This window comes from Galeopterus variegatus, unplaced genomic scaffold (genome assembly GCF_000696425.1).
Source record: "Galeopterus variegatus unplaced genomic scaffold, G_variegatus-3.0.2 Scaffold180, whole genome shotgun sequence".
Classification (NCBI taxonomy): Eukaryota; Metazoa; Chordata; class Mammalia; order Dermoptera; family Cynocephalidae; genus Galeopterus; species Galeopterus variegatus.
In genome coordinates, this window is record NW_007726291.1 from 421707 (window position 1) to 449509 (window position 27803).

At 41.4% G+C, this 27803-nt stretch overlaps 1 protein-coding gene across 1 annotated transcript in view; it reads left to right on the forward strand.

Moving 5' to 3' along the window:
• The window catches only part of FRMD4A (FERM domain containing 4A), a 183692-nt gene that overhangs the window by 70008 nt on the left and 85881 nt on the right, over nucleotides 1-27803 (forward strand). The window contains exons 4-7 of the mRNA XM_008564083.1: nucleotides 1040-1124; nucleotides 14578-14638; nucleotides 16389-16407; nucleotides 26071-26154. Coding sequence (XP_008562305.1) covers nucleotides 1040-1124; nucleotides 14578-14638; nucleotides 16389-16407; nucleotides 26071-26154 — 249 coding nt within the window. The remainder of the gene's footprint in view (nucleotides 1-1039; nucleotides 1125-14577; nucleotides 14639-16388; nucleotides 16408-26070; nucleotides 26155-27803) is intronic.

Consider the following 27803-nt stretch of genomic DNA (forward strand, 5'->3'; position numbering starts at 1 on the left):
CATCTTAGGTGGAGAACCACTGGCCTAGTCCCCCTTTCTTCTTATGCAGTCCAGAAAACAGAAGCACAGTGAGATTATGTGACTTGCCTTAAGTCAGACAGAGCTGGGGCTAGACTCCCTCCCTGGGATTCTTGTCATCAGATTGTAACACTGTTCTAGAAGACCACAGAACTTGTTTTTTCTCATTTCTCCTTCTTCACCCTCTGTCCCATCTTGGTACACGCAGTTTCCAAGAGACCGGTACCCAATGCCCTCCTAGTCCAATCAAAGAGTTGTCGCACCCAGTAAGAATCTCCTTCCCCTTCAAGACACTGTATTTCACTCATTTCCTCTTCCCCCACCCCCATCTCAACTCCTACTCCCTCGGTGTGTTTGATCCTCAGACAGTACAAGTACATTATCCAATTAAAGAGTTTAATAAACTCCAAGGCCAATGTGTAAAGGCACATTTAGTGTAAACTTAAATAATGTCAGCATGTTTCATCTTGAAAAAAATCTATAAGCTCCATCTGGATAGAAATCCAATTCTCGTTTGGCTTAATATGCATTAATATCACAGTGTTAAGAACACTTACCACAGCTCCCTGGATGTGTAGAAATCAAATCACACTTCACCACCTTCCGGAAGAGAAATGCGACCCCCCTCCCTTATATGATTAAGCAGAAGTAAGTATCTTTTAGAAATCCAACTCAACAATGATTAGGACAAAGAAAACAATGTAATGGAAACAAGTAACATTATGAAAAATTGGAAAGCAGTTTAGGAAAAAGAAAGTAGACGGTCAGTTTGGAGTCTGCGCTTATGGGTTGGTGGCAGGCCCAGTTCTTTGGCTAAGGTGAGAGCTGTCAGGTATGACAATCCTAACCCTCTGTAAATGTACTTGAAAAACAAGGGTACTTGGAAGGGAGTCATAGAAAAACAGCTGATGCCTTTTTCTTTTGTTCTTTTAGGATTAGGAGTTCCAGTCCTTATCTCAAATCATGCAGCTTAAGTAGCTTGTGCTGTTTCTGTGGCTCACATGCAGCTTTTCTCTTCCAGGTTCTACATAGAGAGCATTTCGTACCTGAAGGATAACGCTACCATCGAGCTCTTCTTCCTCAATGCTAAGTCCTGTATCTACAAGGTAGAAAATTTCTCTTCCTGTTCAGTTTCCCATTGAAATCTGAAAGTCTCATTTGAAGCTCGAAATCCCAAGTTGTTTTTTGTTGTTGTTCTTGTTTTTTCTTAATAATAGCCATCCTAATGGGTGTGAGGTGGTATCTCCTTGTGATTTTGATTGCATTTCTCTGATGATTAGAGATGTTGAGGATTTTTCATATATCTTTTGCACTTCCCTAATGACTAGTGATGTTAAACATCTTTTCATGTGCTTATTGGCCATTTGCATATCTTCTTTAGAGAGATGTCTACTGAACAGACACTTCTTAATTGAGTGGGACAGTCCCTTGCACTGCGTCCAATTCCCCCATATGCTTGTAGTGTCTCCTTTCATTGGATAATCCAAAACACCCACATACTTTCCAGCACACACCTCCTCCGTGGGGAGAGGGGCTTGCAGAACACCTCCCAGCTTGAGAAACACCTCCTAGCTTGAGAACCACTCTAGGAGAACATGTGTAAAGTAAACACCCACTCCCCTGGCTGCCCCCAGCCTGCACTCTATGTCTCATAAATACAACCTCTGTCACAGTTCCTAGGTCTGCTCAAGAGCAATCACAGAGAACAGCTAATACCTACTGTATTCATCTATTTCTGTGGCTTATAACAGAATACCTAAAGCTGGGTAATTTATAAAGAAATGAAATGTATTTCTTATAGTGTCAGCAGCTGGGAAGTCCAAAGACCAGGAAACACATCTGGTGAGGACCTCCTTCCTTGTGGGGTGATCTGTGGCTACAGAGGGTGTCACATGGCAAGAATGGGCTGAGCGAGAGAGGGCTAACCTCACTCACCCCCCTTATAAAGCCATCAGAACCACGCCTATTACTCCATGAATGGGTCAACCCATTCTTCAAGGCCCCACCTTTCTATTATCATACTTGGATTTCCCCCTGTTAACACTGTTATAATGGAGGTCAAGTTTCCAATACATGAGCTTGTGGGGAACACATTTGACCCATAACACTTACAAAGCTCACATAATGTGCAGGCTCAGTGTTGAGTGCTTCATGTGAATAGTCTAACTGAAACTTCACACACCTTTTGAGATGAATACTGCTTTTTATCCCTGGTTTCCCAATGAGAAAGATGTCCCAAGGAGAGATCCCCGCCCCCAGGTCCCATCTCTAATGAATGACAGAGTCAGGCGGGGTCACAGCAGGCTCCTGACTCCAGATCACAGAACTCAGCCTCGGGGCATGCTGCACCCTGGAGGGCAGACTCTCCCTGGAGCAGAGAATGCCCAAGCAGCCCACAGGGAACTTCAAAGCCAAGGACACCTATTCATGAAGTGGTCGATGGATGTATTTGAAGGAGTCCAAGGAGATCTGCTGCCTGTATTTTTGAATTTAACTAAATTCAGTTTTGGGGGATTTCAACGACCTAGTGAACCTTAAAATACACACACACACACACACACACACACACACACACACACACACACGAGAGTTGAAAAGGTATATCGGCTGTCACTTTTCCTTCTGGAAGTACTTTATCTAGCACGTTCATTGCACAGAACAGTTCCACCAAGGGCAAATGTTCAAAATAACAGAAGGCCTGGTGGTGACCAAATGCAGTTCTGTGGAAAGACCTCACCTTGGTGGCAGTTGCTGAGCCAGGACTTAAACTGGGCTCAAACCCAGAGCACTCAGACGACAGTGATTTTGGTTTTTGCTGAATGGTGGGAAAAGGCTCTAACTGCTGTTCCAGGTACTTACAAATTCCTTCCTCTCTGTAAGCCCCCATTTTCTCATTATAATAGTGGAAATAATAATGCCAGCCTTACAAACCTCACAGATTGTAAGAGTATCTGACGGGTTTTTTAAAAGAAAAAGTTCAGAAATAAAAAGTGAACACTGTCCACCAGGTGGCAGACTTGGCCAATAAAGTAAATGGCTGCAAAGTCACTAAATCCATGAAATCATTCCCAAGCCAAGTAAGGAAAAAGTTGCCCTGTGGGGAGGGGGGCGAGGGACGGGGAGAGGTTGATCAACAGAGGCAAGGTTATGATTAGACAGGAGGAGTAAGTTCTGGTGTTCTATTGCACCGGAGAGTTGGTGATGGTTAAAGTAAGATATTGTATGTTACAAAATAACTAGAACAGAGGCTTTTGAATGGTCTCATCATAAAGAAATGATAAATGCATGAGATGCTGGATACACCGATTACCCTGATTTAATCCTTATACAGCCTATACATGTATCAAAATGTCAAGTTGTACCCCATAAATTGCAAAGTGACAATTTTAAAAATAAATTTTAAAAAAGTTTTATACAAATTATACTTGTATAGACACCTGGGTAAAAAGAGAAGAGACAGTTTCTCTCTTGGAATTCTTCATTTCTGTCTCATCCCAAGTGCTGAGCTGGTACTGAAGGCAACAGCCCTCTCAACATCATGCACACCCAGGACTCTGGGATTCATGGAAAATAAAAAGAATAAATCCTCAGAACTAAATATTAACAGGGTCCCCAAGTGGAGGCCACGATGCATTTGGAGGCAGCCACATTTAGGGTCAAGGCACCAACTGCATCAGCCTCCCTCCTGAATGTCATTCCAGATCCCGAGCTGCCAGCTGTCTCTTCTCAAAATCTGTACTCACCTTGGTCATGCAAATGACCATAAATGACCAAGGGATGGTATGTTGAACATTTATATAGGTGACCAAATAGCATCGTGAGACCACCTGTCTCCCGTAGTAATCAAAACTAATGTTTTAATTTGCATAAGTTGACACTTAAATTTTATAAAATGTTGGGCCGGCCCCGTGGCATACTTGGGAGAGTGCGGCGCTTGGGAGCGCAGCGGCGCTCCCACCACGGGTTCGGATCCTATATAGGGGTGGCCGGTGCGCTCACTGGCTGAGCGTGGTGTGGGTGACACCAAGCCAAGGGTTGCGTTCCCCTTACCGGTCACAAAAAGACAAAAAAAAAAATTTATAAAATGTTTTCACATGTATTGTCCATTTGAGCCTCCTCACCTCTGAGTGGGACAGAGCAGGGCTCATTCACTTTCTGGAGGAAGCTGGTGTTCAGAGAGTTTAAGGAACTTACTCAAAGGCAAGGAACTGGAAGTGGATGAACAGGTCATGTAACTTGTTTTACACAACTGTAAATATGTGAAGAGAGGGGGAGGCCTTGCAGCAGAGTGATTAGGAGTTGAGCGTGTGCCGTCAGACAGACGGGGCCTCTGCCACTTAGTAAATGCAGTCAGTGCCGAACACCCTCTGCAATGTCTCCAAGCTTCATTTCCTCTTTGATGGAACAAGATATTACAAGACCCCACCCACACCCTTCTTAGGCAGAAGATTCAGCAAGATAAAGCATCTAAAGTGCATAGCACTGGGCCAGGCACATTATTAGCTAGTTGGATTCAGATTCAAGTTGGTTCTCTTGGCTGAGATTTTCTTTGTGCCCCTGGCACTGCCTCCTGGCACTTCTGAGACCTTGGGGAGCCCAGAGGGCGGTGCCAGACCTGGTGTACTTAGCACAGGTTTAATATCAGCTCCCCAGCCCAGCCCCGGTTTCTTGAGGAATGAGTCCTACAACGTATTAGAATCTAAGTTGTTCGAGTAAAATAAGCCCCTTATTCCTGCTTCCTCAAAGTCCTATTTTATTCACTTTTTAAAGTATTAACATTTATTTTTATCAAAGTAATGTATGACGTAGTTTAAAAGTCAAGTGGTTCTAAAAGGCTTTTTATGAAAAAGAGCCCAAATCCCCCACCAAGTCCTGCCGCTTTTAACAATTTTAGCTATTTTTTCTCTAATATTTACCTCTATATATCTAAATAATTGGCACTGGGCATTAGTCCTTGATTTGTGCACTTGAGATTTATTGAATTCCTATTAAGATAGGTGAGGATTAGGGTGTGCCATACTACCCCCACACTTAACCCTTATCCCATTTTCTTTTATTTTTTCTATTGAAACATAATTGATTATATGTATTTGTGGGGTACAGAGTTGACTGTCAGTACTCGTGTACCATATGTGATGATCAAGTCACGATAATTAGCATATTTATCATTACAAAACGTACTTATTCTTTGTGTCCGTTAAGCAGTTTCTCCCTAGCTCCTTCCCCCTCCCCCGTTCCCACCTAATTCTGGGTTACAGCTTCAGTCATCCGCATGACTTTATTATGACTAATACAAGTAGTGTCCTATGGTGGCGATTCCTTTTTTTAGGCAACCATTTGTTTTACCCAAAGGGAATAAGTGCCTTGCTTAGTTTTTATGAACCCTTCACTTTTTTTTTCCAAAAGCTCCTCCAGATTCCCAAATGCACACCAACGTCAGTTTCCAAACGCGCTGGGTGACGCGTCAGTTCCTCTCTTTGGCTTGATTTTGGCTGTGGCCACTGCTGCTTTTCCTGGAAGCCTCCATCCCCCTCCACTCTGAATGCGGCATCATCCACAGCTCTCACCCCAGGACGCCCCTTCCCTAATTGGGCTCTTTCCTTCACCCCAGCTCCGTGTTGGGCCCTCTGTTTCCTGGATCCTAAGTCTTCCTGGGTTTTGCTTTACTCCATTGTTACACTTGAGAACATCTTCCTGTGCATTCAGAGAAAGTGCATGTGAAAAGGAATGGGTCCTTGCATGTCTGAAAAAAGGCTGTGTTCTGCCTTCCTATCTGATTAATAGCTTGACTGGATATAGAAATATGGAATGAAGACTTCTCTCAGAATATCAAAGGTCTTGTTCTGGAAAAGTCCACTATCCTACCCGCTGTGTGTGACACCCCCTCCTGTTCCTCGCAACACTGGGATCTTTTAGGTTCTCCTCTGTATTCCTCCTGATGTAAAATTTCAGGGTGGTGTACCCTGCTTGGGGTCTTTGTAATCCATTATGCTGTGTGTTCGATGGGCACTTGTAGTCTGAGGCTTGTATTCTTTTTCAGTTCTGGGGGGTCTTTTGTATTGCTTCTCTGATATCTTCTCCCCTGGTGTGTCTGCCCTGTCTTTCTGGAACTCCTGTGGATCAGATGCTGGGCACAGCCTCCTTCTTTGACACTTCTATCTCCAGTTTTTCATCTCTATCTTTTTATTCTTTCTGGTAGATTTCATCAGTATTATCTTTAATCTCTTCTATGAACCTTTTAACCTTTGCTGTGGAATTTTTTGACTATCAAGAGTTCCTTCATAGTATCTGACCTTTCTTTTCTTTCATATTATCCTATTATTGTCTTAGGAACATAATATCCTTATCTTATTATCTTTTTAATATACTATTATAATTAATTATAATATTATCACACATATTCCCTGCTTTCTTTCTGTTTCCTTCCAGATCTCCCCCCCCCGGTTTGTTTGTTTGTTTGTTTGTTTGTTTGTTTGTTTGTTTGTTTGTTTGTTTGTTTATTTTTGGTCTCTACCTTTTCTGTACAAGGCTTTCCTTGATTTTCTGTGGATCCTGGCCCGGTTTGTTTGTTTGTTTGTTTGTTTGTTTGTTTATTTATTTATTTATTTATTTTTGGTCTCTACCTTTTCTGTACAAGGCTTTCCTTGATTTTCTGTGGATCCTGGCCTGTCCTTTCATATTTAAGAGTGATGCACTTAAAAGCTAACTAAGATGCTCTGAGGGCACAGGTTGAATGGTCCACTGGTGGATGTCCCTGTGGAGTGACCCAGTGACAAGCTGGTTCTTTCCATGGGGAACCCTGAATATCAGTGTCTGGATGTCCTTTCTCTGTGGCTTTCCATTCTCCCCAAAGACCCTTCCCCCTTCCTGCCGGGACAAATCCTCCCATGTCCAGGGCTTGGAGGAGGGAGTGGCCTCAAATCTGGAAATAGACTTCCTTGTAATTCCTACACTTACAGTCCACTGCGTCCCAGCTGGCTGCTTATCTTCTCTGGAGAATAGCCCTTCAGTAGCAGAAAGGTGAGGAAAGGAGTCTCACTGTGTTTTGTTATCTTTCCCAAATTACGAACACCACCTTCCTCCCTTCCTCCCGTTCAGGACGCAGACAGCATGGCCACAGCAGATTTCTCCCTCACTTTCCCTTTCTTTACATCTCTCTATTTTCTACAAAAAGAGTAGGAAAATGTAGTCATAATCTATGTGAGTTGCAGGAAACTAAACTATGTTTGTGAGAGAGCAGGGTCTTAATCGTCTTCTTTAGGTGGAGCTAGAAGTGTACAATAGGATTCCCGGACACCCCACATGGTCCAACAGCATTTCAGATGTGTTTTAATGCACTGTTTACAGGTGGGTGATGGAAAGGACATTTATTGCCAAGGGATGGATAAAACTCATTTAGATATGTGTGTCCAGTTCCGTGGAAAACTTCCCTGGGAAGTCTGTCTGGGATGTGGTGTGTTCCCTGGGAAGAGACTTATGACACAGCAGAGCTCTCCTGCCAAGCCTTTTCCATCTGGTCTTTGCCTTTGGATGTGGCTTCCTATGCACCAGTGAAGAGCCCACCAGCCGTCCCCCACAGAAGGCAGCAGTCTTGTCACACAAGACAGCAGAGATTCAGTGGACGCCGGCTGTCCTCTCAGCTCTTCCCCACTTTCAGGCTGCAAGATTGAATCCTGCCTGCTCTGAGTTCTGCACCGACAAAATGAGGTCACTATGAAAAATTACTCATTGCAATAATTTCCTGAAGCCTTGCAAACAGCAAATACTACTTCATAAAATGTCTGTTTAAATTCTTAAAGAGAAAGATTTCCACAAATTATAGATCTTAAAGTTAGAAGGGAAATAGGGAACCTTAGCTCCGGCCCCCAATCTTCTTCACATACAAACCTTCAAAGAGAGAAGAAAATTGGCTCCCACATTGAAAGACCTTCTCTTTCCATTCAGTTCCTCTTGGAGGAGTAATTTGATACTCATTTGATTTAGGTTGGGTGATGTGAGTGGCTGGTTGGAATGACTAAATGTGCTGTTGTGAATCGCATATTCAGATAACTATCTCATTCTGCCCTGGCCCAAAGGGATTGGCCATCCACTATTAAAGTATATTTGTCACGTTTAAATTGTGCCTGATCTCAACACTTCCCTTGTCCAACCACGATGACCAAAGAAACAGGACCCATGGTCACCATCTGAAGATGGACTGAAATGTGTTTCTTTGGGTTGGAGGAAAGTTAGCACAAGCATTTTTCCAAGTGAATTTTTATGATCATCTTCCATGACCTATCACTATACTGGGCACATAGCTGATGCCCAGAAAATTGTTTTTAATTATGACTTTCCAAAACCAGGGAGCTAGGATTTGTACATTTCATGGGAAATCACCAAGTTTGGTGCCTACATACACACTTTGACAGCAGATCATGGCATAAAAGGAGAGGTTTAATATGCCTGTTTTATGTGTACTTGGAGGTTAGAGGGTGGGAAGGAGGTCTTACCCAGCCTTGCTTTCCAAGATGCCTGTATTGGTCTGGGAGCTTCATGTATTATTGAAGTTTAAGTAATCATCCACATTTACTAAGTAGGTCTAATGCTATCACTCTCGCTGATGTTGAAATAAATGGTCTTTATTCAAGATTGTCAAAGAGCTTTGCTAATGAACAGATGATATCATCTCATCTGTAGGTGGGAGAAACAAAGTGCAGAATCAAGTCCCATGGGACAAAGGAACCAACATAAATATTAGCCTCAGACCTACAGAACCCTAGTCCTTATTTCTTAGTTTGATTGATGCAGATTCAGTGTGTGCCCTTGTATGACAGAGAGCAGAAGGAGAGGAGGAGAGAGAGTGACTTCCTTTGTCAACTCTCTAGGAACAGACTCACATGGACCCACCGTCTGGCTGTGCCCATGACTTCTAAAAGAGAGATTCCTTAGGATCATGATACAGGCTGTATGCAGTGGATGGCATGAGAGATCCCCATGCCACAGAATTAGTCCTGGCTCAGGCTGAATGGCGTGCACCCCTGGGGATCTTTAACAGACATGAAGTGACTTGACTGCCGGGAAACAGACAAAGGGGAATTATGCAAGATCACATCAGTCTCATCCTGCATCACAGCACGTTTGTCCAGGGGCAACTTTGTGGAATCATCACGAGTTGTACATGAGGCACGGCAGCTACAGAGCCACAAGAGGAAGAGCGCAGTGTGGCTAAGTGTGGGCACCATGACCCACTGTGATGACAGACACTGTGCTAGTCAGGATTCTCCAGAGAGACAGAGCCAGTAGGATATATAGAGAGAGATAAGAAGAGATTTATTGTGAGGGAGATTATGAGGCTTACAGGATTATGGAGGCTGAGAAGTCCCACGATCACCGTCTGCAAGCTGGAGGCCCAAGAAAGCTTGCGATGAAATTTCAATCTGAGTCTGAAGGCCTGAGAACCAGGGGGTCTTATGGCATAAATCCCAGTCTGGGGCCAGGGAAGGCGAGATGAGATGTCCCAGCTCAGATAGAGAGGGGCAAAAAAAAAGAAAAGTGAAAAAAGGGGCAAACTCCTTCTTCCTCCACCTTTTGTTTTCGTCAGGCCCTCGAGGGATTGGGTGATAGCCAACCACATTGGGAAGGGCCATCTACTGAGTCCACCAATTCCAATGTTCATCTCCTCCAGAAACAGCCTCACAGACACACCCAGAAAAACATGTTTAGTCTGGACACCCCATGGCCAGTCAAGTTGACACAAAAATTAATCATCACATACACGGTGACCAATATACCCAGCATGTAGACACACACACACAATGCTACCCCTCTCATTTGTAAAAAAAAAAAAACTACTAACGATTCCCATAAATATTAAGAAATGCTGAAAAAACAGGGACAAAACTGTGGAGATCAGATTATCTGTAGACACCGATGAACAGAAATAAATAATATGGACATGATATTTGTAGAGTGTTTTGTAGTTTCTAACACATCTCGATACCTATGCCTCACCAAACCCCGTAAAATAATGGGAAAAGAAATTGTAACCCCATTTTACTGATAAGGACAATGAAACTCACGGAGCTCATGCAATCTAGCCAATGTCCCCAAGCTGTCGGGGGGTTGGGGAACCTGAAACTTTCAAGGGAGACTAGAAATGATCTAGAGGGTGGCAAGACACTATAATCTTCGGATGTTTTGTGGGTGAGAAGAAAGATAACACGGAGCTCATGCAATCTAGCCAATGTCCCCAAGCTGTCGGGGGGTTGGGGAACCTGAAACTTTCAAGGGAGACTAGAAATAATCTAGAGGGTGGCAAGACACTATAATCTTCGGATGTTTTGTGGGTGAGAAGAAAGATAACAGTTGAGAAGGATTCATTAACAAAACCCTTGCACCGGCCCTGCACATCATTGAATGGACTTTGCAAAGGTCATCCTTACTGGAAACTTCTCAACCTACCATATGGTTGTTAATCACATTTTATAATGCAGTTATTTCATTAATCTTACATGGAAGTTGGAATTTCTCTAATCCCTGACCATGGAGGAATGCTTTTCATTAAGATTCTCAGTTGAGTGTAGAGACCACCACCAAGTGCCCCAGAGCAAAGGGGTCCTCCAGCTCTCAGGACTTTTGGAGAATATCCAGAACACCTGCCACTTGGGGGTCTCCTGGGGCTGTTTGTTTGGAACACTTGGAAACCCTCGGTGGAAATCTTTCTGAGAATATTATTAGTCATTATGCTGCTGATAAATGACCTCAGGCCTCTTCCTTCAGTTGATTAATCACCAGGGATAAAACAATGCTGAGTGGGAGGAAGTGGGGACATCCTCCCCACTGCTCCACGGAGCACATGCACACACCTGCAGATGGTCACGTTTTGTCCTCCCATCCCATTTTTCTCATGACCAAAGACAGCGGCACACATCATTTGGGAGTAAGGACAGTAGATGCCCGGAGTGCACACCAAAAGGCCACAAGAACCAAAAGACGTTATGTTCCCTTCTACCAGCGTCTCCCTCTTCCCAGTGAGTCTCAATGTAAAATGACCACATTCCCACCAGACAGCCCGAGATTCCCAGGCAGGATTCTAGCTCAGAAAAGGGCCCTGCAGGAACCAACTCCTCCAGTGGCTCTGAGAGCTTCAGGAGCTTCGACACAGAGCTGTGGATTAAATAAGTGCAGAGGAGCATCAGCCCACCAGCCTCTCAGATGGCCAGGTGGAAACCATCCGTAGACCCTCCTTCGACAGTCTTCTCTGCCCCCTCTCCCACTTTCCCATGTTGTCCTCAGTTAAGGGAAAACCCAGAGCCCCAGGAAAGTATGGGATTTTTGCATACACTCTTTGTGGTCTCCTTCAGTTTATTTTCTGTGCTTGAGCAGAAACACATGAAAGAAACCACCTCTGGATTGCTAGAGAAGTCAGATGAGAAAAAGGTAGAGTTCGGTTTTTTTAATGCTGTGCAGCACACATTTCTAACACGAAGATGACTGGAAACATCTATTGGCTCCCCTGTGGGGATCTCGGCTTTCAGGTTTTGAAGTATAATGGGAAATTGGTGCAGTGGGCAAAAATTCTACAGCTCTGTTCCATCGCAGTAGAATCTTAAAAATAAAAATCACCTAGGAGGGCGACGTGGAAAGCGGGGGGGTATCATGAACAGAGACATCAGGGCATGAGGCAGAGACTGCCAGGACATGAAAGTCTTTTTTAACAATTAGAAACGCATCTCCCCACCATTTCTGGATTGGTTTTATACACATTCTTTAGATCTTTGTGTCTACTTCTCTGAGACATCCAGGGAGGTGATCGTTGAACTTAATAAATATTAAATAGGAACGGTAAGAGGTAACAATGCAGCTCCCTTTCCGATCAGATTTTTCTCTTGTGTGCAGTGTTTGGAGCACGTCATCCTTTAGTCCTTTTCCCTTTTACTGGCTTCATTTTGACTCACGCTGTTTTTTAGTATCTTCACTGAGAGATGGTCAAGGTCAGAGAAGGTGAAAAGTCACCCCAGTTAAAGGTGCTAGTTCTCACTTACCCTGAGGACAACTGTGGTGAGAGAGATTTGGGGGTAGATCAGGTTAGACATTTAATGGTGCGTTTTGGGTAGCTTTACGCTGGATGATAGGACCTTACAGCTAATACTCACCAACAGTACCTCATGGAACTACGCAATGGGCTGTGTGAAATAATGTAAAACACCTTCCTCCTTTTCCCTCACCCCTGCTCCCAGAGAGTTATAGACATTTTCATTGAGCAGATGAACCACAAGAAGAACTAACAGCTGTGTTCCCACTTAAATGGATTGTTTTCTGACGGTTGGTTTTGAGTTGCACTTTAGATAAGCCTCTCCATGGATGTTAACTATTAGCCCGCTCTTGACCTTTAGCTGTAACGTAGGTGTAAATGTTTGACAGAGAGCACAGACATCCCGATACACCAGCAAGTGCACACGAGCCCATCCAGGAAGCCTAGTGGCGGGAATGGAAACGAACGTCATGAGAGTGGGAATGATCTATTATGGAAACCCTGGACAATGTTTCTGTTAAATCATTTGTGCACTGTTAAATGATTTGCATTCTGATGGGACCTGGTAATCCCAGAACTGCAATTCCAAACATTCCTCCACATTCCAGCCCCAACTGTCACGATCAATTGCAGCACCCAGAAAGCCCCTTCAGCTGGTTACACGGGAAGAATTATTGTCCCCGATTCTTCTATGCTTGTGAGTGCTCTCAGGCCACACTTCTAAGGTGGTTCAGTTGCAAATATTACTATCCATCTTTGAAATTCCTAGGCCAGAAAGAGCCTGTATGAGATACCTCCTTCAAAAGACTCAGGCTTGCTTGAACGCAGCTTTGAATTACAGGGACCAATTCTGGACCCCCCCAAAATAATCAGAAAATCCACAAATCGGAGTTTTGGGTTTATAATTCAAGTGAAAAGTAACTCTTTTTAAGCTAACTTCGATTATGAATATTGTTCTGAGACTATGTTGGCTGAAACTGAGTCTTTATTGGTTTGGGGAAACTGTACATCCTGAGGAAAATCGAATACTTGGCAAGAAGTGGGGGTTGGTTTCCAGCCCCATTAAGGCCTGTGACTTTGGGCAAGTCCCTCATGTTTTTGGATTTCCGTTCTCAACAAAAGGTCCAGGCTAGGTTAGCTGATCTCTAAATCTCTCCTAGCAGTAACTTTCTGTCGTCCAGTCCCTCACTACAGGATCTTGTGATATTAGGGAAAGAAAAGTAAAGGTGGACATTTCTACTTAAGCTTGACAACAGAAACAGGAGGTGAATTAATTTGTTTTCATTCTTGAATACTGATGAACTCCAGCTCTCCCTTTGTCTTTAACATATGAGCTATATATAAAAATAAAGTATTACGTACTTAAAAGTTTATTAACACGGTATATTATGTTAAGTGTTTTTACCACACACACACACACGGGAAAGAACACAAGGAAATTTGTGGGGGTGAGGAATATGTTTATTTTCTTGATTGTGGTGATGGTATCATGGTTATATGCATATGTCCAAACTCATCAAATTGTATACATTAAACATGCGCAGGGTTTTTTTTGTGTGTTTCACTTACACCTCAATAAAGCTGTTAAAAAAAGATATGAACTATGTACATGTTAAAAAAAAGATATACATTAGATTTCTTTCCAAAACCAAAGAGAGGTTTATGTCCTTTTAAGAACATGTCCCTAGATCACAATTAAATATTTGGGGGAAGAACTGCAGGGTTTTTTTTGTGTGTTTCACTTACACCTCAATAAAGCTGTTAAAAAAAGATATGAACTATGTACATGTTAAAAAAAGATATACATTAGATTTCTTTCCAAAACCAAAGGGAGGTTTATGTCCTTTTAAGAACATGTCCCTAGATCACAATTAAATATTTGGGGGAAGAACTAATAGAGCAGAAGCATTTTTAAACTCAGCCGCTGTAACGGCGCTGACCCACAGAACTTTCTGCAATGATAGAAATGCTCTATATCTGTGCTGGCAATGTGGTAGGCACTAGCCACACTGAACTATTGAGCACATGAAAGAAATGTGGCTAGGGCAACTGAGGAACCGTATTTTTAATTTCATTTCATTTTAATTTAAAGAGTCACAATCCCATTGTGACATTTCTTTTAATAAAGCCTTGCTACTGGTTCTGAAGTAGAGTTTACAAGGAAAACACAAGCAAACCAGGAGAAACTGAGGTCATCCAAGTGGTTATCAAGTAACCATACTCCAGTGATTAATAAGATTAAAAGGTTTGTAAAAAGCTGGGGACTGGCTCACCCCTTAATTGCTCATTAATATCTAAACATGAGGCCTTGTAGGCCCTGGTCACTAGTCCATTTTGGCTAAGAGCTGTAAAAAAAGATGTGAGGGAGCGTTTGGGACCAAGTAATTCAGAGCAGTGGCCTCAAGGACAAAGATAACCTATGAATAGTTGGGATTCTAGGAAACTCCTCAAAAAAGCAACACCAAGCCTCTTTTTAGAAAGTTGTCATAAGACGTAGTTGTTAAAGTACCAAACTTATCATCCTTGTTAATTTTTCCTTTCAGGAGCTTATTGATGTTGACAGTGAAGTGGTGTTTGAATTAGCTTCCTATATTTTACAGGTAAGTATTGCCCCCACCTGTGTGTCCCAGGCCAGGGCCATCCATGGAAGAAAGCGTGGCCAGTAGCCATACCCACTATCTGCCTTCTTAACTTTCTCTGACCACAAGCTGGCAAGAGCTATTAGGGATGCTGATAGCGTGGCAGTACATAGGGGATTCTAGTATTCTAGAAGTTTAAGACAGCAATACCTTGGGTTTTGCAGGCTGCACAGTCTCTGTCACAATTACTCTTCCTTTCTAAGTGCAAAAGGAGCTGCAGATGACAGGTAAACGGATGAGCATGATTGTGTTCCAATAAAATTTTATTTGTCGACATGGAAATTTGAGTTTCATATAAATTTTTGTGTATCACAAAATATTATTCTCTTTTTTATTTTTTTCAACCATTTAAAAATGTAAAAGCCACTCTTAGTTCATAAGCCATACAAAAACAAGCAGAGGATTGGATTTGGCCTGCATGATGTGGTTGGCTGGCCTTTGATCCAAAATGTAGCAATTTTGGTTCAATTTGAATATTTGTGCAAGGAGATCTCCAAGCCCCCTTTATTTAGGTTTCCCAAGTCTTGGTATATATAAAGCAGAGGTAGTCAAATTTTTAAATAGATCATGGCTCTAAAGAGCCTTAGATGGAGACCTTGAACTTTGTATGTGGCCAGTAACCATATACTGAATTTATTGAATGAAAAGTTTTCAGTTTATAAAAACTATACCATATTACATTGTTTCTTGTTATTTTTTTTTTATGACCTTAATTTGGTATTGGAATTTGGGGTTTTGATAAGTATAAATCCATATCTACTTACAAAGATTTCTGGAGTCCCATGAAAAGTGGTTCAAAAACCACAAATCCAAAGGATTCCAGTGTCTAGTCTATTTACTCTGAAGATATGTTTTCTCCCCCTTTTCTCTCACCAGCTCTGAACTCTGCCATAAATATTATTTATTTTGGGGGGTACTCTGACAGGATGGTATGTGAACCAGGAACAGCATAATCTGGCCCCACAGATCATGGGAAAAACGAGTGGTCACACGGATTGCCTGGCAGGAGGAAGTGCAGGCCTGGCCTCCTCAGCAGTAATTCACGGCCCCCTAATGAGCCTGTGGAATGCCAGCTTCTTGGCTGAAATCAGGGAAACAAAGGATCCGGTTGAGTTTCATTTGTCAAAGTGCTGCATAGCTGTTTGTTTGTAAGGGCAGCTGTCTGGGAAAGAAATAGCTGTCAGGGGAGGAGGGGAGGTCAGACACCTTATCCAAAAGGTCAGTTTCTCTCCTAGCATAAAACCCACACCATGGAAGGTGGAGGTGATCTATTACACGGGATGCCTTGGTAAACACCTGTTGTCTGTAGCAGGCCCATAGGTAGTAAACCTCTCATCAGAGGTCCAGAGAAAAGGGTAGCTGGGAGTTTTGGAATGAGAGAAGTCACTCTACTTGGAAAGATCCCCAAAACATTGAAGTTGACCACATTTAACCAAATGGTGACAGGACATTAGGTGTTTCAGATGTCCAAAATGTAATATTACAGAAAGTTATTTTTGCCATATTAATGCATGACTCTATAGCATTCGTTGTATTTAACTGAATGACTTGGACTTATAAACATACCCTGTAAATATAATATGTTTTCCTGAACAAAATTAATAAAATAAGATGTCAGCTTAGAACATGCAGAACCCTGGGGAAGACATTTATATAAATGAAACAGAGTTGGCCAGTTAGCTCAGTTGGTTAGAGTACCACCATGTAACACCAAGGTCAAGGGTTCAGATCCTCGTACCAGCCAGCTGCCAAAAAGTAAATAAATAAATAAAACGTAGGGTCCAGGGCTGGACTCTGAGATATTCTAGAATCCAGAGGATCAAATAACCTTTTAAATCAATGGTCACATACAAAAGACAAAGTAAGTCTTTCATAGCCTAAGAGGTTCTGAATGGATAACTTCCTAAAAGTTTATTTTTCCCCATGATGTTATTATCTTAGATATTTACATTTCAGTGACTAAATACAAATTACATTTATGTGAAATGAATATTCGAAAATCTATGAATTATGGGAGCAAACTTCTTGAAGCACAAGAGTAAAAGGGTTATTTTTACAAAAGAAGAAGTCAGAAGTGCTGAAATAGTTTAATAGAAAGAGAACCCAGAACTGTAACTACCCTTTCTCATGAAACTTACAGGCTTTTCTGGGGTTTTTTTTTTTTTTTTTGGTTTTTTTGGGGGGGGAACTCTGTTTGCTCAGCAGGTCCCTGAGGCTTATTCTTACACAACTCTCTTTTCTTTCCAGTTAATGGAAATGCTCACTTCCATGTCTTTTTTTTTTAATTATTGTGCTAAAATATATATAACATAAGAATTTTCATTTTAAGCACTTTAAACATATAATTGCGTGTAATTAATTACACTCATAATGCTGTGTAACCGCTACCTCTATCTATTTCCAGAACTTTTCGTCATTCTAAACATAATCTCTGTATCCATTGAGCAATAACTACTCATTATTCTTTCCCCATCCCAGCCCCTGCCCCATTTCTGGTAACTTCTCATCTACTTCTGTCTCTGAATTTTCTTTTTAATTTATTTTTTCTTAATTGACCCATATTAGTTGTATCTATTTATGGAGCACAATGTGACATTTGGGTACATTTACACTGTACGCAATGATGCTATCAGGGTGTTTAGCACATCCATCACCTCAAACATTTGTCACCTCTTTACGTTGGGAACATTCGACAACCTCTTGACTAGCTACTTGAAGTTACACAGTAATTTGTTGTTGGCTGTAGTGTTGGCCTACATTGCTAAAGAACAATAGATCTTCTTCTTCCTATCTGTCTACAATTTTGTAGCCATTGGCCACCCTCTCCCCATGCCACCTCCCCGTCCCTTTATCAATCTCTAGTAACCACTGTTCTATGCTCTACTTCTATGAGATCAACTTTTTAGCTTCTGCATACGAGTAAGAACATGTGGTATTTCTCTTTCCGTGCCTGGCTATTTCACTTAATATAATTTTCTCTAAGTTCATCCACGTTACTGCAAATATCATTTCTTTTTTTAAGGCTGAGTAGTATTCCACTGTGTATGTGCCACATTTTCTTTATCCACTAATCTGCTGATGGACATTCAGGTTGGTTCCAACTCTTGGCTGTTGTGAATAGAGCCACGATAAACATGGGAGTCCGTTCCTTTGGACATATACCCAGTAGTGGGATTTCTGGATCGTTTCATCTGTAGTTTTTTGAGAAATCTCCATACTGTTATCCATAATGGCTATACAAATTTACACTCCCACCAATAACGTGTAAGAGTTCCCTTTCCTCCACATACTCATCAACATTTGTTATTTTCTGTCTTTTTGATAATAGCCATTCTAACTGGGTTGACATGAAATCTCATTGTGGTTTTTATTTGCATTTCTCTGATGATTAGTGATGTTGAGTATTTTTTCATATATCTATTGGCCATTTGTATGTCTTCTTTTGAGAAACATCTGTTCAGCTCATTTGCCCATTTTTTAATTAGATTATTTGTTTTTTTACTATCGAGTTGTTTGAGCTCTTTGTATATTCTGGTTATTAATCCCTTGTCAGATGCATGGTTGCAAATATTTTCCATTCTGCAGGTTGTCTTTTCACTCTATTGATTGTTTCCTTTGCTGTGCAGGAGCTTTTTAATTTGATATAATCCCATTTGTTTATTTTTTCTTTTGTTCCTGTGCTTTTCCTTGCCTTTTGGAACTTTACCGTGAAATATTGGGTTTAGCATTGCTGAAAGAACATGACTGAGGTATACAGATAGACAAATAGTATTGTCTATGATCAGACGAAATACACGCCCTACATGTTCATATTCTAACATATGGCGGACAAATTTGTATGCTGTCATTAAGGGTTAAAAAAATAGTCTTATCTAAAAATAATATTTTCTCACTTTTAATATTTTCCTTAGCACAGCATGTAGTAATCTCATTTCATTTCCTGGTGTATATTCACGTAAAAAAAAAACCAGAACAAAACTCATGTCTATCAACAATCAGGAAATCAGGAAAGTTGGCATTTCTGTTTAAAAACAATTGCACAGCCTCAGGGCTGTTAACCAAGACACCTATAGGAGTAAATATTAGGTGGAGAAGGGCCAACTCAGTTTAAAACAAAAAGCTCTCATTAGATAATCACTGTTGAACATTAGTCGACTAATGGACGTTATCTATGAGTTATACATACTTCATTCATCGCAGGAGCTACAGTGATTTGAGTGTTGAGCACTGATGTTTTCTACTCAAGAACTTTTCTCTAAGACCTTTAGGTTACTGCAGAAAAATAATATCCTCTTTGTTTAAAAGGTCAGTGCAGAGAACACCTCATTTAATCAACTAACAAGACATGCAAATTTTCTAGATATATTCTAATTTAATTTAATAGAAGACTTATTGCTACACTCTAGTAAACAGGGTATTTACATACGAGTACTTGATTTTTGGCTTTTTCTCAAAGGTGACCTTAACTGAAAACCCTATCGGCCAATCTTCTTACCCTGATTTTGAGGATCACTTAGTTTTTCACCTTCTGCCAGCCCTTCTGATCTTTCTAAAAGTGTGACAATCTTTTTTAAGATTATAATTTTAAACATCTTGCAAAAGTAAAGTGATTTATAAATGCTTTATGCTGAACAGAGTAAATCATAAATGCCAAAAATCACACTACCCTTGATATAAGGAATCAACCATACACTAACAGGGTAAAAAAATGTCTGTGGTATAGAATTTTTTGTTAAGATTTATTGAAACCATATCCGTAAAGCTCTGTTACTCTGGGCCATTTGTGGGAACCTGAAAATATCTTTGTTACAGAAGACTGGATGTACTGATGCTAATCACTAAAACAGGATTCTCCCAGCATGAGATTTATTGGGCCAGTAAGCAAACAGCCCCTAAAAATAATTGATATTAAGGAAATTTCTTGTTAAGATCCAGGGGCCACATTTTGCCTACCTAGAGCCTTCCCCGTTCAGCAGAGCCTGTCACATGCTTTAGAGGCCATGGAAGGTTCTGCAGGCTTGCCATTCCAAATAAACACAGCAACCAAAGGAACAGAAGTGAGGCTTTGATTGAATACTGGGGGGTCAGTCTAGATGACATCTGTACAAAATTAAATGCTGGTCCAAGTGAGAGAGTATCCACTTATTAGAGTTCGGTGGTCAGTAAGAAATCTTCCTATGTCCATGAATTAGCAGTCTGCAGGTTTCTAATTCTTTCTTTAAAGAAAAAAAAAAAAAAGTCCTGCTTTTAGAAATAGAGTGACACATTACTCAATCAATAGAAACAAATAGCAGTCATCTATTAACAAGGAAAATTGATCTTCAACTCCATTTTAGAAGAGGAATTGCAGTATTTATTTGTGCTGAAAAATTCCCATTAGCTTCACAGACCTCATGTTCCTAGGTCCCTGGGAGAGCAGTTAGATGCAAAAAGCGTGAAGACCATTTAATATTTTACTTTCTATAAACCATGACACTGTGTGGTCACTAGTCTGGAAAGAAAGACATTTTTTGTGACCAAAAAAGTGCCCTCTTGATTTTTTTTTTCTTTGTTTGAAACATGTTCTGCTTTTTCACAGAGCATTTGTGAATTAATGTAAACTAAACTTGGCTAACTGGTATCTGAAATTCCAGGTTTGTAAGTCTTTCCTGTCAGGACAGAGGATGCCTTCTAGGCAGATATAGGTTAAAGGAAGAATTTCAGAAGACGAACAAGGAAAGAAGGCAAACAGCTAATTTTCTTCTAAAAGACTTTTTTTTCCGTAATATAAACATTTGTAACGATTCCTAGCTTTAAAAAGATGACAAAGTTATTTTCTTGCCCAGCTAACAGACAACACAGAGAGTTGATTAATCTAAAGTAGCAGCTATAAGTCACAATTCCTAGTTTACTGATATCATTACTTTGATTCTCTTAGTACTACAACTCTGAGCAAGCTAGTTTTAAATCATTATTGGGCCATTTTGATCATTTGGGGTATATTTTCCTACAATTTTTAATTGGCTCTTCAAAGAAAGCAGCTTGCACTATAATTACTCAAAAAATACTCAGACAGCTATGTTTGGAATAGTTAACATTTGGAATATGACTTACATAACCTAACAGGATCTTTAATACCTAAATTTGCAAATTTCCCTACTAAAAACATCCTAGAAAAAAAGTCATCTGTTAAACCTGAAACACACTTATCAACCCCCAAAAAAAGTTTTTGAGGGAAGAATTGAAATTAATATAATTCTTATACATTATTTTACAAAAAGAAAGAAAGAAAGAAGGGTGTTTTCCCAGGATTTAAAAATGACTTTGACGACCATGAGTAATTCAGGAACAGCTGGAATCTTTGACGCCAGCAAGAGCTTTTGAAAGGAACAGAATTTGTGAAAAGTTGAAGCAAAATGTTCAAGTGGAAAAGTTATAAATTGTTACAGAAAGCTTTGTTTTGAGCACAAAAGTCCATTTGGCTGAGGTTTCAAGGGTGTAATTCACATTTTCAAAGCATAAAAAAGTATTCAGATAGGTTTTTTTTGCAGGATATTCTTCAAATCCTATGGGAATCGTCTAGCTATAAAGCAAGGAGGAAATTTTATATTATGACAGCTTATCTCTTTGGTTAAGCATTTAATATTGCAGGATATTCTTCAAATCCTATGGGAATCGTCTAGCTATATAAAGCAAGGAGGAAATTTTATATTATGACAGCTTATCTCTTTGGTTAAGCATTTAATATCAATATCACATTTTGAGTCAACCTTGTGAATAACAAAAAGTTTCACAGCTATGACACTATGTCAACTTTTCAGAATTGAGATTACCAATCTAAAGGGTGATACTGTAGAAAATCAATTATTTGTTTCTTCTTGTGCTGTTTGAGTCAAATTATTTGCCTGAAGTTGAAGACTTCTGAAACAATTTTTTAAACTTGTTTTGAATTTCACACGTTTACAACCAAGTTAGAAATTCACAAAACTTTCCTTGCAGCAGACTCATTAATGAAAGAAGGAATAAAGATTATTATAATAAATTATTTTAATATTTTTATTATTTTAATTATTATAAATAAATTATTTTATAATTTATCAATTAGCATCAGAGACAAAGGCGTGCAATTCATAAATGTGTTTGTAATTTTGCCCCTTTGTACAGTTGGTAAATTAGTGTGACGTGTTCATCTACAACACATGCCTGGGAATCCAGAATCGCATGCTGGAAAAAAATCTCTGCAAGTCTCAAGGTGCTTCCCTTTGTCTGCAAGTGATCAAACACATGGCAGGAGAAGTTTCACAGACAGTGCAAAGAGAAGACACCTACAACATTTCCCACACCCTCAACTTCACTGAGCCTTCCCTACACACCTGGGGGTAAAAGTGTGTGATAGGGTGAAGGTAGACAAGTATTCTCATTTTCTCTGATGTAACCTCACCTTCACCTTGATTCACAAAAAACGAAGGAGGAGGAAGGAAAACGAAAGGAAAGGAGTTTGTTTACCACATGAGTTTTAAAGGTCAGCAAAGAAAAAAAAAATCTATGACTTCCCTTGTTCACCCGTCTCAGTTTTCTAGGTTCATTACATGATTGAAGAAAGGAATTCAGATCCACAATGCGTATTTGAAACTTGAGGGTCCCAGTGTTTCCAAATTCAGAATTGTTCAGGTCTTAGGTAATTCATTGCTGGTGCCGTGTGTTCCTTAACACCCTGGGCAGGGTCTGGGGCAGCACCCAGACTCAAACACATCAACACTCCTGCATCAAAACATGGGTGTTCACACCAAGTGGGGGAGATGAAGGTCAAACGTGGCCATGTGCAAAAAAGTTAAATTTGCCACCAAATGGGTTAAGAAAAATTTGTTTCTTAGAGCTTTTTGGATTTGGAATTATGGATAGTGGATCAAGGATTTGTAATGCTCCTTTTTACTTAACGAAATACATCTCCCTGGAGAAATTTATCTTCATGATATGTTCATAAAATATGGAGGAGTCAGTCCGATGCTAGCACAATATTACCATTTCTGAATTTCAGGTTATTTCTTTATGTGACACCAGCATAACATTATAACATTAGTGCTCTATTGTTTTTGTACCAGTGCAGAGCAAAAAAAAAAAACTGGTTTCAGGGAGAATTCTGCAGCACTAAGCATATTCTGCTTGCCCCAGGCTTCTCCCACATCTTATTTAACCCCAGGGGAGTTTCCTGTAAAAGTAACTTCCTAGTTTTTAAAAGGAAAACCAACACATTGCAGATTTTCTAATCCTTCTTTCAAGTGCTATTTGTGCTTTCTTCACTTTATAGTGTCTTGGTTAAATTTGTTGTTTTTGTTCATTGTGGCAAATTCCCTATCTGATGTATTGCTAGAAATCTTCACTTTTCCCCAGTGGATCATTCTAACTTGCCATGTCGTATGAGCAGTATAGGCAGCAGAAGACAGGCACACCATCTCAAAAAAAAAAAAAAAAGAAAGAAAGAAAGAAGAAAAAACCCTAAATTAAAGGCTAACACAGCATTCACACACAAATATTTTGCTGGCAACATTAATAACTACCTAAAAGTTTTGAATAAAATCTGGTTAATATTAAAAATAAGAAGACTTGAGTTTTATTCTGAGTTTAGCAACTGGCTCTTTAAGAGACCCTTCTGCTTTTTTCTAAAAATGCACTATTTTAAGGTGTTTTATAAGTTGGGATTCATCAAGTCCAATGAACTCTGGAGAAAACGTCAAAGTGAGGACATAGAGAGAGGAAGCTGGAAACTTCTAGCTCATTTTTAGAGTGACCAGGACTCCCATTAGGGCAGTTTTCTGATTTTCAGCCACAGAGTTTGGCCAGTTTGACAGGGCTGGACACCTCTAAGTTATTACAGATGTTTATAAACAGCAGAAAGGCAAACAGAACATTTCTGCATGTTTGTCCCTTGGGAAGGATTAAGAGTCATGGATTCTTTCCAGAATGTAATGGGTTTGGACAAGCTTCACGCTTGGGGATGCCTTCTTATATTTTCCTGTGCAACCTTGCCCTGGAGGACAAGTAGAGAAGCCACTGCAACCTCCAGCAAGAGAGTCAAGCGTGTGGCTGTCATCGGGAAACTTGTTTGCCAACAAATGAGTGTTTGGTGGGTAAAATGATCCCATCCTCCTTTAGCTCCTTCCTTCCGCAAATATACTTTAGATGGGTAAACCCCAACTCATGTTTCAGCTCAATAAAGGAGCTGCTACTAATAGCCTTTCTCACTGTTTCATCCAGTAAAAGTTTATACAATAACAGTGCCTTTTGGTATTTAGGACACCATCATAGGAGCTTATGAACCAATGAACCGAATCCCTTTTCTCAGGCAACTGACAGTTAAACAGGGAGAGAAGATCCAGAAATTCATCATTGTGGGTTCTCGAGTGTTTGGCAAACTGAATACTTGCTTAAACTATGCCTAATTAGCGTGCGAGTAAAAATTCCAAACCATACTTGCGAGCTGAATTTTCCTACACACCGGGAGCTTACCTATTTGAAAACCCATTGCCCACAGGGGCAGTCTGCATTCTCTTACCTGGCATTGAAATTCTGTGCCTAACCTGCCTTTTCACTGTATTGCCACTTACATCCACACACTCCAATTGATTCATCTCTTCAGATCAAGTTCTAGGACCTCCACTTCTCTGCTGTGTTCCACTTGGGGGAAAATAATATTCCTATCCTTTCTTCATGCAAGACCTCCCCCAAAACCTGCTCTTACACCAGAGCCCAAAGAGGCCTTCCCTTCCTCTGAGCTTTCAAATTTGTTGTTTGAATTGACATGATCAGACACTGCCCATGTGGTCGGTTATCTTTGCATGCGTGCCTCTTGCCTCCTGAGCACCTTTTGGATAAGGACTACGTCTCATTGTTTTTTGTAGCCACTATGATACTTGCCACATAATAGCAGGAACTCCAAAAATACCTTCAGCTTATTGATTATTAATTGATAAGTCCTTTCCTGATCACCTACTTGATGACAGTTCAAGTACTTGGATGTGCTGATCCAAACAGTCAGAAGCTGGGCTTTTCCTTCTGGTTGGTTGTTCGAAGCCAGGGTTCACAAACATCGCTGTCATTGTTTCTTCTTGCACTTGAAACTGCCCTTTCTGGAAGCAGCTGTAATGTTCCCAACCATCCACGTGTTTGTTTGTCACTGCCTACATGAACGTGAAGTGTTGGTATGGTTTGCCCAGTAGCACTTGGTATTCAATGGTGGAACTGCTGATTCCATGGCTACTGGCAGTATTCCCACTGGGGACACATGGAACAGTACATCCTCCAGTTACCAGCATGGATGTTGGGGTGTCTGCCATCCAGATGTCTCAGGTGCTCCCCATCTGTGGCTGCAGTATTCCTTCTTCTGTATTTACTTAGTGAGCTCCTAGCTCATTGCTGCTTACATGGTACCGCCCAGTGTCCTGGTGGCCAATATTTGCCTTGCTTTGTATGAGCAACACAGAAGCTGCCAACATAGCCCAGGTTAGAATTGTAGGTCCAAGGCAGGGTGCCACGAGATGAGCCTTGCAGCCCAGCTGAGCTCCTGAGACTCCTGGGTGGACCAGTGTAGGGAAACACTCAGTGCAGAACCCCCAAAGCAAATGCCACTAATTCCTCTTGAGGTAGTGAGTGGGGGACACCCCAGGTGGCCTGGCCCAGTGGGGATGCAGCTTTGCTCAGTGTCTGAAGAGGAGTCGAGCATCTGAAGAAGGCTGGTTAAACTGGGGGGTCGGGAGGGAGGGGGGCATTAAAGTATCTTCCAAACCTGGTCATGTGTGAGTCTACAGGAAAAAGAATTTCTGATCCCAGAACCAGACTCATCAAGCCACCTAATAGTACCAGACAATCCACTTACACTTTTTCGGTAGTTTCCAGCCTTGTCAGAAGCAAAGTTACTTCTTATCATATTTCACAAAGCAGTTTCCAGTGCGTGGTCAGTCTAAGCAAGGAAAACTGGTATTGTGCATTAGTGAGCCAAGCAGCTCCCAAGGAGAAAGCGCGGCCTTGCCCATTCTTAGAGCCCTGTGAGCCTAACAGCGGGGCCCCAGGGATGGTCTCCTGGATCCTGCCCCATGGGGACCCCGGGGACCCTCTCCTCCCTGGATTCCTGACGAAGGCCGCCGCTCTTTGAGTGCAGGGTTCAAAAAGGCAGCCTCGGCCATCTGTGAGCTCTCTGCTTTCTGCAGCAGAAAGGAAGGCTGCTCCGCTCTGTGTTATGCCTTCTCTTTCATCTATATTAAGTAAATAAATAAAAAGAAAGCACCCCATTCCTCCCACCACTTTTCATTAAAAGGCAACAGATGTGGGGTCTCTCAGACAACGCAGCTGGGTCAGGTCGTGTCAGATAGAGCAGCTGTTTTCTCAGAGGGTAAGAGTGTTTCTCGGTGTTCTCTCTTTCAGCAATGAAGTCGTGAGGAGCGACCTGAAGAAGCTTCCAGCCCTTCCCACCCAAGCCCTGAAGGAGCACCCGTCCCTGGCCTACTGGTAAGACCCCAGAGCCTTGTCTAGGAGCCAGTGCCTCCCATGCACAGGCCCAGACCCCTGAGCATACCCTCCACTCACACGTCAACCCTGACCCCAGTTGTGTCAAGTATCCCATGTCTTCACCAAACCCTTTTCTACATTTATTTAAATGACATGGTATATGTGAGATCTCTCCCTCTCTGTACTTTTTTTCCTAAAAAAAAAAAAAAAAAAAAAAAGTTTTTTAAAAACCTTCTACAATTTCACTTTGGAAGCTTTGCCCACTTAGGGAACCTTCATGTGCTGCTGGAGTTTCATTTTGGAACATCATTTGATGACAGGACGTGTGAAGTTTTGAGACGTGGGAGAACCATGGGTTTTGTTTTTTGTTTTTTTTCTTTGCAGAAGCGAGAGATTGAGTCTTTTATGTTCCTTCAATGGTTCATAACTCCTGATTTTGCTGCCATGTAACATTATGCCGTAGTTCATCTGTTGGGCCCTAAATTACTGATTCTGAGTGATTCAGCCACTTGAAAGTTGGCAGACTGCAGTCTGGGCCACAGCCGAGCCCGGCTTGCATTCCCGGGTGGTGCGTGGGCAGCCTCTGGGCTCGGAAGCCCCGGCCACTAGGACAGCCACAGCACTTCTCCGTGATTCCTTCTGCCTATCTCAGAAAAGTCAACACAACTGCTTTTATTAAAAAACAAAGCAGAGACCACGGAACAAGTCAATCCTAATAAACTACAACATGGGACTTAGGTGCTTCTATATACATTTTTTGAAATATACGGATTACTAACATTTCATCTCATATGGACACTTTTCCAGACAGTAAATTCGTTGTTCACCATTCAGGTGACTTTCAGAGATTCTTTTGGCTGGGATAGGTCATGTCTTGATGTCAAGTTCATTAGCAGGATAAATCGTTTCTCTCTGAGAGACCACAGTCATGGGGGGAGCTGGACTCCAGGCCCGAGGCTGTGACCCCCTTCTGTGTCTGGTGGCCCCAATTTCATCTCTCTGAACTGCTTTGTTGCCAGTCTTCCTTCAGGAACACAGGGCTAGTTAATAATGGCTTTCTCCTTATAATCTAACCCCCAAAGAGCAAAAGCTATTTACCCTGCAGGGATTTTGCAGGCATCTGCTTCCAACCTTCCAGCCTTACAGTTCACACATATAAATACCACAAAGTGACATTTCGTTTCCTTGCTCGTGGAGCCTCTTGTCCTCCTCCTCAATTCCTTATACTCCCTGGGCCTTTTCCATATCCTCCGAACTATCCCACTTCCAGGAAACCAGTGCAGAAGGAGATGGGGATGCAGGAAGATAACTGGAGGGACCAGGAATTCCTAGACGAGGTGACATGTTTGCCATCGTGGGCTGCATTGTTGGTTGTCTGGGGTCAGAGTAGCCTTTGGTCTGATCCATCCCTCGATCATCTGTCACTTCATTTCTGTGTTTCTAAGCGTTGTTACACCCCTGTATTAGTTCACTTCTGTTGACTATAACAGAATACCTGAAACAGGATAATTTATAAAGAAACGAAATTTATTTCTTATAGTTCGGAGGCTGGGAAGTTTACAGTCCAGGGAACACATCTGATGAGGGCCTTCTGGGTGGGAACTCTCTGCAAGGTTTCATGACAACCAGAGTATTACATGGCAAGAATG